Genomic DNA, 15,256 nt, shown 5'->3' on the forward strand with positions numbered 1-15,256 from the left:
TTTTTTTTTCCATTTCTCTATTAATTGATTTTTATCGCAGTTTGTGAAAGTGTCAATCTACCACAGAGTGCAGGGGAAACACATAGTTTGAAAAGCCCTAACCTCCCTTATAGAAAGTGAAGTGAATCCATAGTACAGACTGTATTTCCCCTCTGAGGGGAGCACTAGCCCATAAGCTCTAGAAAAAGCTCTACTTACAAAGGCCGAGGAACTCCTAACACACCATTGTTGTCAGTGCACTCAGCCTCATGGGGCGCACCTCCAGGCACAGAATGGCCTCGAAGCTCTGCAGCCCTGCTGACCACAGTCGTTTCCGGGGCGCCAGCCTCACAGCTGCCTCGGTCCCCACCTCCCAGAGTGGAGAAAGGACCCAGAATGTTAGAACGGGAAACCCTTGAGGAAGGCTGATGGGAACCCCCCACCTGGCCTGATGGCAGCATGTGCCGGGGTCCCTGCACAGAACAGGAAGTCCAAGCATTTCCATTCCCCAGCCACGTTCCATTTCGCCCTCCCCTACCTCACCTTCCTTCAGTTTAGTCCCTAAAGAGAAGGTGCCTGTTCAGTAGTCCAAGCTGTGCCAGGGCCTGGCTCTGTGGGGTTTCAGTAAATGCCTGGTCCCGTATATTGACTATAACCATCTCTCTGTTTCTGGACCTCTCATAGTTGGCTGCAGACCCAGACCCCAATGTGAAAAGTGGATCTGAGCTCCTAGACCGCCTTTTAAAGGTAGTACTTGGTCCCTCCTTTTATTTTGGAATCTGTCTCTTCCATCTGTCTATACAGCTTATAAATTCTATCCCTGGGGGCACTCTTCCTAATGTTTAAAATGTTTTTCATTTACATACAGTAAAAATGACTCTGGTTTACAGTTCTTTTTTATTTATATATTTTTTGATAGCACAAGCAGGGGGAGGGGCAGAGGGAAGGGAGAAGCCGACTCCCTGCTGAGCAGGGAGCCCGATGTGGGACTCGATCCCAGGACCCTGGGATCATGACGTGAGCCAAAGGCAGCCACTTAACTGACTGAGCCCCCCAGGTGCCCCTGGTGTACGGTTCTATGACGAGTGTACAGATTTATGTGACCAGCAGAATCAAAATACAGAAACATTTTGTCACCCCAGACATCCCCTCATGCTAGCCCCACCTAGGCCAAAGGAGAGTGCCCATCACCTCCCATTCCCACCCTGCTCCCAGGGACAGGGGCCTGCTGATGCTAAGCCCACCAGGGCATTTGATCCAGATGGAGGGTTTTGCCGTATGAGTCCTGGACTCTGATTCTTGCTTTTACTCCAGCATTTTTGCTTGTCCTTTGGCCTGTGAGAGAGTGGTTGCTCCGAGACCTCTCCTACATAATACGAGCTCTCATTTCCTTCTCTGGCTTCCTGACCCCTGGGGCTAGCCCTGGGCCGATAATTCCGTCAGGTCAGGCTGCCCTTGGCTTCTGGCTTTCGGCAGCTCACATGCCTTTGATCCACAGGACATCGTGACGGAGAGCAACAAGTTTGACCTGGTGGGCTTCATCCCTTTGTTGCGGGAGAGGATTTACTCCAACAACCAGTATGCCCGGCAGTTCATCATCTCCTGGGTAAGGGCCAGCCCCACGATAGTTTCTCCAGCCATAAGGAGCCTCTAGTTTAGTAAAATCTGCCCTCTATCACACCCTGGGCGGTTCCTGTGGGTGAGAGGAGCCTCATTGTCATCCCTCTAACAGCCAGTGACATCAGGTAATCCAAAACACGTGTATTCCATTCTGCTGCAAAGCGCATCATGTTTGCCCCCAATGATACAGTTCTTTCCTTGTTCCGGGAAATACCCCGATGTCTCTGTAAAGCCAGGGGTGCTACTGTCAGCAGCCATACCTCTTCGAGCCTTGTCTGTCCTTCCCCGTGCTTCCCTTCTCCCTGTGGCCTCAAAGTTTCTTGGAGCCAAGTCACCATTCTCCTGCACATTTAACAAAAGCCCCGTTTGCCGGGGGGGCGCCTGTAGCGCCATGATACGTCAGCAGGGCCGCCTTCTCCCTGCCCGGTCCCAGAGCACTGGTGAGGAGGAGACGAAGGTCCCCACGCTGGTGTAACTTTCCCTACTGGTCTCTTTCCCTGGGTCAGATTCTGGTTCTGGAGTCCGTGCCAGACATCAACCTGCTGGATTATTTGCCGGAGATCCTAGATGGGCTCTTCCAGATCCTGGGCGACAACGGCAAAGAGATTCGGAAAATGTGAGTGGTGGGAAGGGGCGGGCAGCTGCTCAGTGCGCACACGCACCCCACACCCAGCAGACGGGTGGCTGCGGGAGAGTAAGTAAGTTCACTCTCTTCCATCCTGGCTCCTGTGCTTTATGCCTTGAGGAGCAAAGAGCTCATCAGCCCCCAGTCTCTGGAAAATAGCCATCCAGCAACTGCCAAGTGTAGTCCCCTCTTGGTGGCCCACCCAGAGCAGAAGCGGGGGCCGGCAGGGGCTCCTCCGGCCCTGGCTCGTATGTGCTATTTTCCTTCTTCTTCTCTCGGTAGGTGTGAGGTGGTCCTTGGAGAGTTCTTGAAAGAAATTAAGAAGAACCCCTCCAGTGTGAAGTTTGCGGAGATGGCCAACATCCTGGTGATCCACTGCCAGACCACAGGTGCGTATGACGGCCCTGCGGCCACCGCCACCTCCTCAGAAGCAGCAAGAGCCCTGGTCAGAGCACAAACCCGCAGCCGCTGGCCCTAGGCCGGTGCAATGGTGCGTCCTTGCGGGAGAGAGATTCAGCTCCTCCATCACTGTCTAGGCCCTCGCGCTTGGTCTGACCCTGTAGTAAGGTCTGGAGACCCTCTTGCTGGGAAGCTTGGCATATCACTATGAATTGAAGTGCAGGTTGGGACTGTGTACCCAGGAGCTTCTGTTAGTATCCAACCACCCCAAAACGTGACTGCCTCACATAGCTGCTTTTTGTCGGTCAGGAGTCTGTAGGTCACGAGGTGGCTCTGTTCACCTTGGCCAGGCTTGGCTGCACTTGATTATGCACCTGCAGTCAGCCGAAGGATCATCTGAGGCTGCTGAGTGGCCTCCCTCATGTCTGCCACTTAGCTGGCTGTCACCTGGGAAGTAGGGACCATTGGTCCATGTGTCTCATCATCCAGCCTGCTAACCCAGATGCATTCATATGGCATCAGTGAGGTCCCAAGACATGTGGTAGAGGGGAGCAAGGCCTCTGGAGGCCTGGTCTTGAACCAGCCACACCTTCACTTCTGACACCTTCTGTGGCCACAGTAGGAAGTCCAGCCCAGATTCAAGCAGTGGGGAAGTGAATTCACCCTTTGGTGAGAGGAGCAGTGGAGCTCCTTTCTGGGTGCAGAGGGTAGAGAATCATGGCTGCTGTTCTTACATCTGCTACAAGATTGTCGTTCCTTCCCAACCTGGCACCTGTGTGTATCTTTGGAAGGTGAGAGCATATCAGTGAGGCTAGAAGCAATGCAGGCCCTCAGGTCCCCTCCAGTCCCTTCCTCTGGGCATGGTCAGTGGGAGGGAGCATCCTGGCTGCTCGTGCTGACCCTCCTGAAACCCACCAATTCCTCTTCCAGACGACCTGATCCAGCTGACGGCCATGTGCTGGATGCGGGAGTTCATCCAGCTGGCTGGTCGGGTGATGCTGCCCTACTCTTCTGGAATCCTGACCGCTGTCTTGCCCTGCCTGGCCTACGATGACCGCAAGAAAAGTATCCTTCACTGTGAAGAGGGGAAACCAGAGCAGCCCCAAAGGAGGCTGTGAAGTTGCGGGACCCCGGTGTGGGGCAATGGGGGTTCCCTTAGGATCCATCACAGCTCCAGATAGCCCCTAGCACCTGGGGAGCAAGTAGCAGAGCAGGACACAGCGCTAGGGTGGCACCAGGGACATGGCGCTAACACCACTGTCCCCAGACCTTGCCTGGTTACTTACAGATCTGGAGCAGCTGTCCCAGGTCCCACGGTTCCAAACCGCTGAGCTCACACTGCCCTGTCTCGAGTGGGGGAATCCTGTTGGTAGGAAGCCCACCAGGAAGGGTCCTACGAGAAGACAGGAGCATTTCACAGAAACTCAGTGCAGACTGCCCGCTAACCCACCTTGGCGGGGGGGGCGGGGGGGGGGACCAAGTCCCCGACCAATGCCAGTGACATCAGGTTTAGGTAACACCCCCTGGGTGGAGCTACTCCTTACATCGGTGGACTCAGGCATCAAGGAAGTGGCCAACGTGTGTAACCAAAGCCTGATGAAGCTGGTCACCCCTGAGGATGACGAGCCTGACGAGCCGAAGCCCGTGGCGCAGAGGCAGGTAGAGTCCAACCCCGATGACTCCCTGGCCAAGCAGGAAGGGACAGCCAGTGGTGAGTAGGCTCTGCCCCCCGCCCCTCACCTCCTGGGGTGACTTGACATGGGGCCTCCCTTAACCAGCCAGGGCTGCTTGCCAGATGTTACTTCATTTAATTCTGGTAACTACCCAGTGAGGTAGGAGTTGCTCTTCTCCCCATTCTACGGATGGTCACAGGGAAGACTGGTAGCACAGCCAGGATCTGGCAGAACTGGGATGTGAACTCTGGCAGTCTGCTTCCAGAGCCCCTGCTCTTAACCCTAACCGCCTCAAAGAGCATTAAGCCTTTTTAAAATCATTTTCTGTGTCCGGCTACAGAAAAGAGTTGTTTTCAATGTGGGAAGCCTGGCAGAGGAGTACAGCTTGCCAGGCTCACGTGAATCTTGGCTGTAGATGCCCGGAAGTCGGCCACCTTGACTGTGCCAGGCACTCAGGGCAGAAGGCTAAGAAAGCTGCAGGTGCAGCTTATTCAGTCGTGGGGGGCTCTACCGCCCAGTCAGTGTCTTTGCAAAATGAGATGGCCCTGCCGTGCTTTCAGACTCTTTCAGCAGTGTTGTCTTATTTCTCCATAACATGAAGTAAACCACTCTTAGGTCAATTAGAGTCTGGAGTTTGACTCTCTAGATGTTGGGTAGAACTCTTTTTTTTTTTATTAAGGGGCCTATATTCTCAGTAAGAGGGCTCTGATCAGCTTCGGGGTGATGTTTACCTTTGCGGAGTCAGCCAGAGTGTAAATTGATGCAGAACTTACCCCCATTTTTAAGGCTAACAGACTCAGGTCTGGACCTGAGTTCCAGGAGCCAAAAGAATTCCTAAGCATTTTCTCCCGTTGCCATTTTCCAACTGCTCTTGAACATCTGAGCCCTGTGTCAGGCACATGAGCCCCACAGGCGTCCTGTCCTGGCTTTGGCAGCCGGGAAGCAGCAGCATTCCCTGCGGAGCAGCTCAGGTGTCGGGTTACAGCTGTGAGTAGCTTTGGTGAGCCAGAGCCGCAAAACAGCTGGAGGCACAGCAGCCCTCATGTGGAGCATTGGTGGTTCAGTGGTAGAATTCTCGCCTGCCACGCGGGAGGCCCGGGTTCGATTCCCGGCCAATGCAACAGCTGAAACCTTTTTGGCAGCTCCTTGAAAAAGAAAACTTGGGGACATAAAGTTAATGTGGGCCTCTCAAGGCAGGAGCTTTCTTACTAGGAGAAACTAGAAGAATCTCAGGGATAGACCTGTTTTGTGAACTTTCACTGACATATAAGTATTTTATTATCTTTTCATTTTTTGATTCTCATTTTAGAAAATTTGGAAAGTAGTCCCCACCACAGGCAATTAGCGTAATCTCGGCATATTTTTTCTGTTGTGTACATGTAACATATGATAACGTATGTTTTCCGTGTCTGTATCGATATTTCCATGTATAAGAGATCATACGGTTTACATAATCCCACGTCCTGCTGTTTTTGTTTGTGGGATGGCTTCTTTTGGTTTTTGTTTTGTTTTGCTTAGTTTTGTTTTTGGCTTGACAAGTTGCAACATGCAGAAGTTTTGAATATTTTATGCTGACTTTAAAAGTTAGTGCATCTTAATCCATTGAGTCAGAAAGTAGAATAATGGTTGCTGAGCTGGAGGGAAAGAGGGAATTGGATACCTGGTTTCTTTGGGGGTGATGGAGATGTTCTAGAATTAAGTAGTGGTGATGCTTACATAACTTTGTGGATTTACAGAAAAATCACCCAGTTGTCTGCTTTAAAATAGTGAGTTTTATGTTACCTGAAATATGTCTGAATTTTTTAAATAGAGCTCTTGCCTCTTCCCCCAGAGTGGAACCCAGCAGCGCCTACCTCACCCTTTCTGCTTACGTGGCAACAAGTCAGGCCCTGTGGGAAGGAACCACTGTATTCTGCAGGTCGTGGCAGCTGCTAAAAACCCCAGCCAGAGCACTGGGGGTTCAGCAGTAGTGTCCTGGCCTGCCAGAAACCGGGGTACCATTGCCAGCCAATGCAGCTTCTTTTACTTTTTTAGATCGTTTTCCTAAGCGCTCTTGAAACAGCTCCCTGCTTCGGAGACTCCCATGCGAGCCCGGAATACGCTCAGGCAGCTTGGCTCTGGCTTTTTACTGCCTCGTAAACAGCATTTCAGCAGATGCAAAGCTTGGTTTATAGTAGTTCTTAGAGATGATCACAGCTAATCTGGGGCCTCCACCTCTGCTGGAGACATGCTCAGCTTGTAACCACCGCTTTACCAAAGGGCCAAGGAGAAGGCCTCAGCAAGCCAGCAGACGGCAGTGATTCAGCTGGTCAAGTCCACAGGTTCTTCCCAGCCTCGGGAGCTTTTTCTTATTCCTGTTTCGTTCCGCTGTTCCAGCCTTGGTCACCTGGCCAAAGGCAGGAACCTCCTGCCTCATCTCCCTCTGGGGAGGCAAGACCCACGACGAGGCTTGTCAGCCAAGCCTTCTGTGTGTGAGCGTACATGTGCACGCGTGCGCTTTGCCCTCACCTCTGAGCGCGGGGCCTCCTCTGTGCCACACTGTTCCCAGCCCCTCCCTGCTCGCTCTGGCTTCCCCTTGGCCCTGCCAGTTCAGGGGTCCATAATGCAGTATCCTTGCTCCAAGTTCCTGCGGCTCTTGATGTGTGCTCCCTCTTCCCCTCCACGATGCTACCTGACTGTCTCAAGTGTCCTGGCCTAGATTCTGGGGTCAGAGCGGCCTGCTGGTGAGTCCTGGCTTTGTTAACTTCCTTTATGTTGCCCTTGGACAAGGCACTGAGCCTTTTTAAGCCTCAGATTCCTTATTTGTTAAATAAGGATAACAATAATAACATCAAACTATAGAGTGATGGTGAGTTTTAGACGAGATTTTTGCTTATAAAGCTTTTAGCACATGGCAAAGTCCAGACACTCTCAGGAACAGGTGCTTTCGTGTCAAATTGTTTTAATACATGCATATCACATATGCATCTACTTAGCAAGATTCTCAGGGAAGGGCTTTTGAGTCCTTATTTTTTTATCACAAGCCTTTCCTAGATGGGTAATGTGCCCCTGGTAGGTCCTAAATGAGGGACCATAGAGGATCAGGGATAGAAATTCATGTGGCAGATGAAGGGCAAAGCTGTAGATAGGGCTTCCAGGAGAGGGCTGGCAACCACCGGTGATGGACATGCAATGGAATCCATCCATTTGCGAGGCTTTGATGGGTCTGGGTGTATCAGCAGCTTCTATGGACCCTGCAGATGCCGGTGAATCAGACCCAGGTCCTGCCTTCACGAGCTCAGGGGCAGACCCACAGTGGATGAACCCTGTGGCCCTGCATGTGGTTACAGAGGACTGGGGGCTCCAAGCCAGGTCCATGGCGGTCATTTGAACTGAATCTTCTCCTTCTCCTTAGCTTCCATCCGGCCCCTACCCCACCCCCATATTTTACTCTGATTATAAAGGAAATACATGTCCCCTGTAGAGATTTGGTGGGGAAGAAGCATTCCTAGTGCGGGAGGCAGAGAGTAAACAAGTGAAATACATTGTCTGGTAGATACGTTCGGCAGTATGTGTCAGAAGCCATAAAGGTTTAAGAATTTGTCCTTAGGAAATAAATAGAAACAGGGAATGCTTTTACTTTGAACACCTAACAGATGTGAGCTCACATACTGTCCTAACAAACCTGTGTAGTAAGCACCAGTTACCCTATCATACAGGTGAGGGACAGGAAGCGAAGTCAGGCAAGCTGCCCAAGGTCACACAGCCAGTAAGTAGGGGAGTCCGGGCTCAGATTTCGGCCCAAGGGCTCAGAGTCTGTGCTGCTAGTGCTGTGTGCACCCTGGTTCTCTGAGGAGGGAGTAATACGAAAAGGGAAGCCACAGATGCACAGCTAGGCTGGGAATGGGGGCATTGCAGAGTAAAACAACGTACCATTTCTATTCATCAACTTGGCAAAAATGTAAAAGATTACTAATATCCCTGTGTGAGGCTTCCCTGGGATCGACTGCCCCTCTGTTCCTGAAGTGCATTTGTTATTGGTAGAACCTTCCTAAAGAGCAACTTATTAATATGGATTAAAATATAAAACACCTGACCCTTCCCCCAGCAGGACTCCCATATGGGATCCTGGAAAAATGCACTCACACAGAAAGGTGCATGGGGGAGGTGGAAGAGTGAAAGTTAGGAAACAGTTTAAATTGATTTGAAGCCTATTTCTGACATCGGGTCATTTCATCTACAGACGTGTGTGTTTCTGGAAGGTCCTCCTTGACCCTTTGGGACCAGATGTGTTCCATCAGGCCCAGCCCACACCTGTCCCTACCAAGTTGTGCCCCATCCCTTATAGGGCCTCTGGGACTAGAGGAGACAGGCAACAGCTCAGAGCCTTTCTGTTCAACATGGAAATCAAGGCCCTCTTTACCTCGGGATTGGGGGGTGTCTCGTGGTCCAAAGGAATAGCATTGCTTTAAGACATAGTATAAAGTTAAAAAAAAATTGCAGAAAATATCTGTGATTCCATTTATGTTACAGAACAAAAAGAAGGAAAGCAAAAGTTGGAGAGGGATACTTGCCTAACCACTAAAGTAGTTACCTGCACACAGAGTGAAGTAAGATTAAAATTTAGGGAGAGATGGGCCATACTTTCTTTGCTTATAATTTTTAGAATGAGAATATCTTTTACTTGTATAATTTAAAACTTCTAAGAGGTCAAGGCTGGTACCATTTGAACCACAATATATAAATAATGATAGTGTTAATTTGTAATCCACAGAATAAAATATATGTACATGGGCCCATAATTATATGGATGGACAGATGGATGGGAAGGGACAGCTTTTCCCTATAGAAGAATTCCAGTTAATAAATGTAGAAGGACAGAGGAAAACAGAAAATCACCTTTAGGGAAACTCCATAGTAATAATTATTACAGATCCACCAATGGATGCCAAGATCAGCAGGGGATTGTTTGAGGAAAAAACTGGATATTTTTCTAGTCGTATGTCTTCCTCAAGATATTTACTGATTACGAAAAGGAGACGAGTAACTCACAGGAGGGAAACCCAGCAGACCCCACCACAATCAGGTAGTAAGGTTAGCAACAAGACAGACATCATGTACCCCTGACGTGATGCGCTGAGAAGGCATGTCACTTTGGTGGCGTTCTTCCAGAAATGTGTAACCTCAGCCTAATCATGAGAAAACACGCGACCAATCGAAGTGGCAACGCATTCTGTAGAATAACCGACCAGGGCTTCAATGATATCGAGTTCATGAAATAAGGAAAGCCTGCGGAATGGTCCTGGAACAAAAGGCATGAGTGGAAAAACCGGTGACACTCTAATTAGGTCTCTGGTTTTGTTAATAGTCTTGTATCAGTGCTACTTTCATGGTTTGGTAACGTATGATGTTAACGGTAGGAGCAGCAGGGTGAAGGGTAAACGGAATTCTGTGCTATTTTTGCAACTTTTCATAAATCTAAAATTATTTCAGAATAAAAACGTTTTTGTTTTTGCTTTGCTTTTTTTAATTTAAGAAAATGGGTATCACAGCCTCTTACCCCTTGCTCTCGGCAACGTCTCTTCTACCTTCTGCCTTTATAGGTCTGCCCATTCTGGACATTTCATACAAATGGAGCTGTACAATATGTGGGCTTTTGCGGCCAGCCTCTTTCCTTTGGTGTATTTTCAGTGTTCATCCGTATTGTAACGCATACCAGTACTTCACGCCGTGTTATTGCGGAATAATAGTCCATTGTACCGCGCTAACACGTTTTATTGATCCATTCATCAGCTGGTAGACAGTTGGATTGTTCTGAATGTGGCGTGCGGTTCCGGTGTGGACAGAAGCGTCCTTTTCTCTGGGCTCTGTCTCTAGGAGTGGCGCTGCCGGGTCATAGGGTAACTGCTTGAGGCCTTAGGGAACTGCCAGGCTGTTTGCCAGAGCATCCACACCTTTTACAGCCCCACCCGCAGGGCCCGGGGTCTCTCCACAGCCTCACAGCACTTACTGTGCTTTTGTTTTAGCCCCCCTAGTGGGTGTGAAATGGTGCCTCCTGGCAGCTTTGATTTCCATTTCCCTGGTGGCTAATGATGTGCACCGTCCCAGGAGTGGTTTGTAACATCCCCTGCCCTCGGGGCAGTGGTCCCTTCTGAGATTTCCCAGATGTGTGAGCATGGGGCAGTGGTCCCTTCTGAGATTTCCCAGATGTGTGAGCATGGGTGTCGTCCTCCTCTTGAGATCGCTGTGCCTAGAAACTTGCAAGCATGGGTGCTCTCCAGAAAGTTTGGGGAATGAGTGGCATTGTGTCCTCGGGGCTCCCGAGCCACAGTCCCTTTCAAGAGCCAGAATCAAGGTGTGGGAAACTATAGAGTCTGTGTCCCCACCGCGGGGATATCTCATTCACTCCGAAGACCCTTTGGCATGACGCCGTGTTCCTCTCACTGTCCCCAGGAGGCCCCGATGGTTCTTGTGACGCCAGCTTCAGTAGCAGCAGCAGTGTCTTCGTGCCAGCCTGGTAAGTGGTTTGTGCCGGCCACAGGTGTTGATAGAAAGCAAGTGGCCTAGATCTTCCCTGGGTGCAGGAAACTGCAGGGAAGACGCGGGGTAAAGTCTCCATATGGGGCACGGGAGGTGCCTGGTGAGGGAATCTGAAGGGCTCTCAGCAAACCCATTCCCCCCAGTTCTGACGGACGGGCAGCCGTGGGGAGGGATTAGAAGCTGCTGGAGGTCAGTCAGTACAAGTCGTAAAAGTATAACCAGCGCATGGTGGCTACAGGCAGACACAGATGCCTTTGCCCAGGACTTTTGCTTGTCAGGAGAACGTGGGGCTGACAAGGAGAAGGCCTTCCGGGAGTCGGAGAGTCGGAGAGTTAGAGAGCGCATAGACGGTAGTCAGCAAGAGCGCTCCTCTCCCGGGCGCCAGGTCAGCTGTCATAGCGCAGCCTTCCATGTGGAGGCAGTGCAGGCCAAGCAGCAAGAGCGTTCCCTTCCTCGCAGTGCCCTACATACTGTGTGCAGGGTGATGGCATTCCCCCGGAGAGGGAGTTCTCGCCATTCTGTCCCTGTCCCAAGTCCCCTGGACTCGCCCCATGTCAGTTTTTCTGTGGGGCTGCAATGGATGGCGTTCTTCTGCAGCAGGTTTTTTCCCTCTGAACTCAACACTGAACCTGGGTGCCAGGGAACAGGACACTCATGAAGAGATCTGCACTCAACCCCCGAGAGGCTCTCTTCTCCCCAGACCTTTAAGATCTTTCCTCCTTTTGTATCATTTGTTCATTTATTCTTATCTCTAAGGACCCGGACCCTGTGGGGGTTTTCAAAGTATGTCAGTACGGACTAGAAATGTGGGTTGCTCCTAGGACCTCTCCTAATCGTCTGCGCAAGGCAGGAGATGGTATTCATGTATTCGTCTGGTTAGTTGTCACGTATCCCAGAGTCCCTGCCTATGTTCAGCCCCGCAGGTTCCAAGGTAAAGCTGTGACCCCTGACTGTGGTCCCCAACCTTGAGGTTCTCTCATGGGGAATCAGATACAGGGCAGTGGTTTCTGTGGCGGGGGACTCGGGGTGTTGGGGGCGAGCCATGGCGCCGGAGCTGAAGCTCGCCAGCATCGTGGCTGACAAGGATGATCACTCATGAGTGCTTCCTAGGCCCGCTGTGCCAAATACTTTGTGTCACGTATTGGATTTTGCTGATGCTTAAATCCCATGGGGTCATTAGTAGTAGTATTTCCATTTTCGGGCTGAGGAAAGACAGGCGATCTGGGGGCTGCTGTGTAGAGAGGGGATTTAGGAAGGGTCTGGTGAGTGCAGACCAGCTGGGGGGCACTGCTGCCACCCCTAAGAAGGGAAAGAGGCTCCGCCTAAAGAGGGGCAGAACATGGAGAAAGTTGGAGAGATGTTTTTCTCTGTTTTGAAGGATGAATTGACAGGATTTGTGGATGCATGTGGTGGAGTGAGAGTAGAGACACGAGGGAAAGAATAACTTCTAGATTTGGGCCTTGAGCCAACTCAGGATATCCTGGCATTTCCCGAGCCCGGGTGGAAGGAGGAACAGGTGTGTGAGTGGGCCAGTCAAGGGCTCTGTGCCACCCCCGGGGGGTTGGTTAAGGAGGCAGGTTTGGATCTCCGATTCTGGAGCTGGGGGAGAGCTCTGGATGGAGGTGCAGTGAGATGGCGCCCTGCAGAGGGATCACCTTTTGTTTTCGAGGCCAGGGGAGCTTGCCTGATAAGTGGTGGTGCCTGGTGCAGATGTGTGACGTGGAAGGTCCTCTGGCAGCCCCAGGGAGGGCACGTGAGGGAGAGGCAACAGTGGGAGCACAGACACATGTTGCAGACTTGGTTCTGTGGTCTAGGCCGCAGGGGACTGTCCTGCTCCAGGGGGTGGCAGTGCGAGGTGAAGGGAGGTCTAGGAGGAGCAGAGATCAGACATCACTGATGGGACACAGGGGTGCCATTTGCTGGGGCGGGTCTAGAAGCTGAGGTAGGAACTGCCTCACTGGAACCAGGCTTTGGTTTATACCTGTCATTCGGGAGCCCGTGCCAAATCCTACCCTTTTAAAATTAAAAACCAAGAGCAAATCATCTCATGGTTTCTGTCTCCCACGAATGGCCATTTCCTCGTGGCAGCTGCCAGTCTGAGTCAGTAGCTGTGCCAGAGAGGGAGGCAGCCTTCAGAGTCGTGAAACCTGAGCCACGGTGCCTGCCCCCCTCACTCCCTGGAGACGGCAGCTGAGGACAGTAGGATGGGCGCATGCTCCCTCCAGTAGGTGCTGCCAGAGGGGGACTGAGCTTGGGCAAGAAGGCACCTTCCAGCATCACCAAGAAACAAAACCTACCCTGCGACTGTCCAGACCCACTGCCGCCCTCAACTCTCATAAGTCCCCTGCACAGTGGAGTCTAACCGCCTGGACATACATCCTGACTCTGTGGCCCTGCTCCCTGCCTCAGTTTCCTTATCTGTAAACTGGGTGCAGTGATAGTACCTACCTCCTAGGGGTGTGGAGCTCATATGAGTTGAATATGTAAAGAGAATAGAATGGTGCCCAGCCCACAGAAAGCACTTTACACGTTTTAGTGACAATTACTATTACGAGAACCTCATTATCCCCATTTTACAAATGAGGGAACAGGCCCCGAGAGGTTAACTTCTTGCCCAAAGTCACTCAGCTTCTTAGTAGCCAAGTTGGAGTTCATGCTAGGCCGCTGAGCCCCAGGCCTGCTGGTGTGACCTTTATCAGTTGCACTGGGAGTTACAAAAGCTTTGCTTGTCAGCCTCCCTCGCTCGGTTGACGCGGGAGCCTGGGCCCGGGAGCTGCCGTGCACACAGGCGTCCACTCCCGACGGCCTGGCCCTCGTCAAGCGCCATTCGGTATAGGTCTCCTGGTATAGCTGGCTGCAGAAAGGCAAGCAAAAAGATCTGGAATTCAGTGCTTCCCAACTCTTAGCATCTGCTGACTGAAAAGAAGTTGTAAAGTTACTTTATAAAAAAATAACGTTGAATTCAGAAACAGTTCTTTTTTTTTTTTTTACTTATTTACCTGTATTCTAATTTGATTAGAGCTGTAACACACAAGCACTATACACAGTTAGACGTTACGGGAATGAAGTGCCACCTCCCAGAGAGAACCACTGGAATCTATCATTAGTTATTGGTAGTATCAGAAGTATTATTTAATAAGTCAGTATTTTAATAGCCACAGTAGTGCCATGCATTTGGAAAATGTAGTGCCTGTATGTGTAAGACATTAGTTACGAGATGCGTTATGAGAAAATGCTCAGTGGAAATGGAGTTTTGCAGACACCTTGAAATAACTCAGAAGCCCCCAGGAGTGACTAGTCTAGACTTTTTGGAACCGACGCAGAAATGTATTTTAAACTGGGAGTGAGCTCCCTTCTGCCCCCTTCTGCTCCCTGGGCAGGGTAAGCCAGGGCGGAGGCTCCCCCATCTCAGCCCCCAGGCCAGCAGCAGCTCAGTGGCTGAGCACACCATGCGGCCTGCCCTCTGGAAGAAGGGCCCGGGTTCTCAGAGTTCCGGCTTCCCGCAGAGCATGTAGGGAGCCCAGCACACAGCAGCCAGCCCCACCCAGCCGAGCAGCTGAGAGCCACCTCGACAGCTGGTGGGATCTTTCCTGGACACGAAGATCCGTCTCCCTGGTGCCCTGGGGTGTGCCTGCCTCCCTTGAGCCTCAACTCCAGCCAGCCAGGGGAAGTGAGACCCCGGGGCGAGTGTCTCCAGCTAAGGGAATAAGTTTTCAGGGCATGGCCGCATGACTTTGGGCAAGTCCCATACTATCTCATCTGTGCATTGAAGGATCGAGTGACTTGAACCTGAGGTCCCTTTCAGCTATAATGTTCTTGGTTGGTTGAAGCTGACACCTGCCTAACCAGTGATCTGAAGGTGCCCGTGTCTGGGGAGTTTTGCTGTGGGGAAAGTCAGAGAATGTTAGCACACAAAATGCTGCCAGTTCTCACACACCAGCTCCATGAAATCGTTGTTTGGCCTTGACACAGTGCCACTTGAGGTAGATGCCACCATGGGCTGGCCCTTGCTTTGTCCCCCAGTAGAGACACTGAGCTGGCTAGAAGTGAAGCAAGGGACCACAGTGAAGCAAGTAGTCCAGCTGCCCCAGGGACCATCTAGCATCTTAGAGCCCTACTTGGGCCGCTTGGATTTGGAGTGCCCCCCCCTGCCCCAGATCTGCACCAGGCTTTCCCAGTATCCTCTCTCGCCCCACATAGATACTTTGTCTGCTGTACTGACAAGAAAATATATTGAAAGGTATATGTGACTACTTCTTTTTACCTCCAGTACGTGGTGCTGTCAGGTCTGACCTGGCCAGCGAGTGGCCAGTCTGCAGAGGGGCTGCCGTCTTGCTGCCTCTGCCAGGGGCCAGTTGGAAATGGACTCTCCTGAGTCTGGCCCATTAGGAGGTAGTGCCGTATGGTGGGCAAGGCCACTCTAGACTCCGACTGCTCACAT

General features: G+C 51.3%; 1 protein-coding gene and 1 non-coding gene across 4 annotated transcripts in view; both read left to right on the top strand.

Annotated features, from left to right (window-relative positions):
* Positions 1 to 15,256, top strand: part of VAC14 (VAC14 component of PIKFYVE complex) — a 100,691-nt gene that overhangs the window by 12,888 nt on the left and 72,547 nt on the right. For 2 of the 3 annotated variants that reach the window (XM_034638849.1, XM_019801491.2), the window contains exons 4-10: positions 664 to 726; positions 1,478 to 1,585; positions 2,106 to 2,215; positions 2,507 to 2,613; positions 3,554 to 3,688; positions 4,176 to 4,334; positions 10,729 to 10,792. In XM_034638849.1, coding sequence (XP_034494740.1) covers positions 664 to 726; positions 1,478 to 1,585; positions 2,106 to 2,215; positions 2,507 to 2,613; positions 3,554 to 3,688; positions 4,176 to 4,334; positions 10,729 to 10,792 — 746 coding nt within the window. The remainder of the gene's footprint in view (positions 1 to 663; positions 727 to 1,477; positions 1,586 to 2,105; positions 2,216 to 2,506; positions 2,614 to 3,553; positions 3,689 to 4,175; positions 4,335 to 10,728; positions 10,793 to 15,256) is intronic. The other variant, XM_002920944.3, reaches the window with a different exon arrangement.
* On the top strand, positions 5,346 to 5,416 carry TRNAG-GCC. Its single transcript has one exon. It is a non-coding gene; the product is annotated as a tRNA-Gly (tRNA).

This window comes from Ailuropoda melanoleuca, chromosome 12 (assembly GCF_002007445.2).
Source record: "Ailuropoda melanoleuca isolate Jingjing chromosome 12, ASM200744v2, whole genome shotgun sequence".
In the NCBI taxonomy this organism is placed as follows: Eukaryota; Metazoa; Chordata; class Mammalia; order Carnivora; family Ursidae; genus Ailuropoda; species Ailuropoda melanoleuca.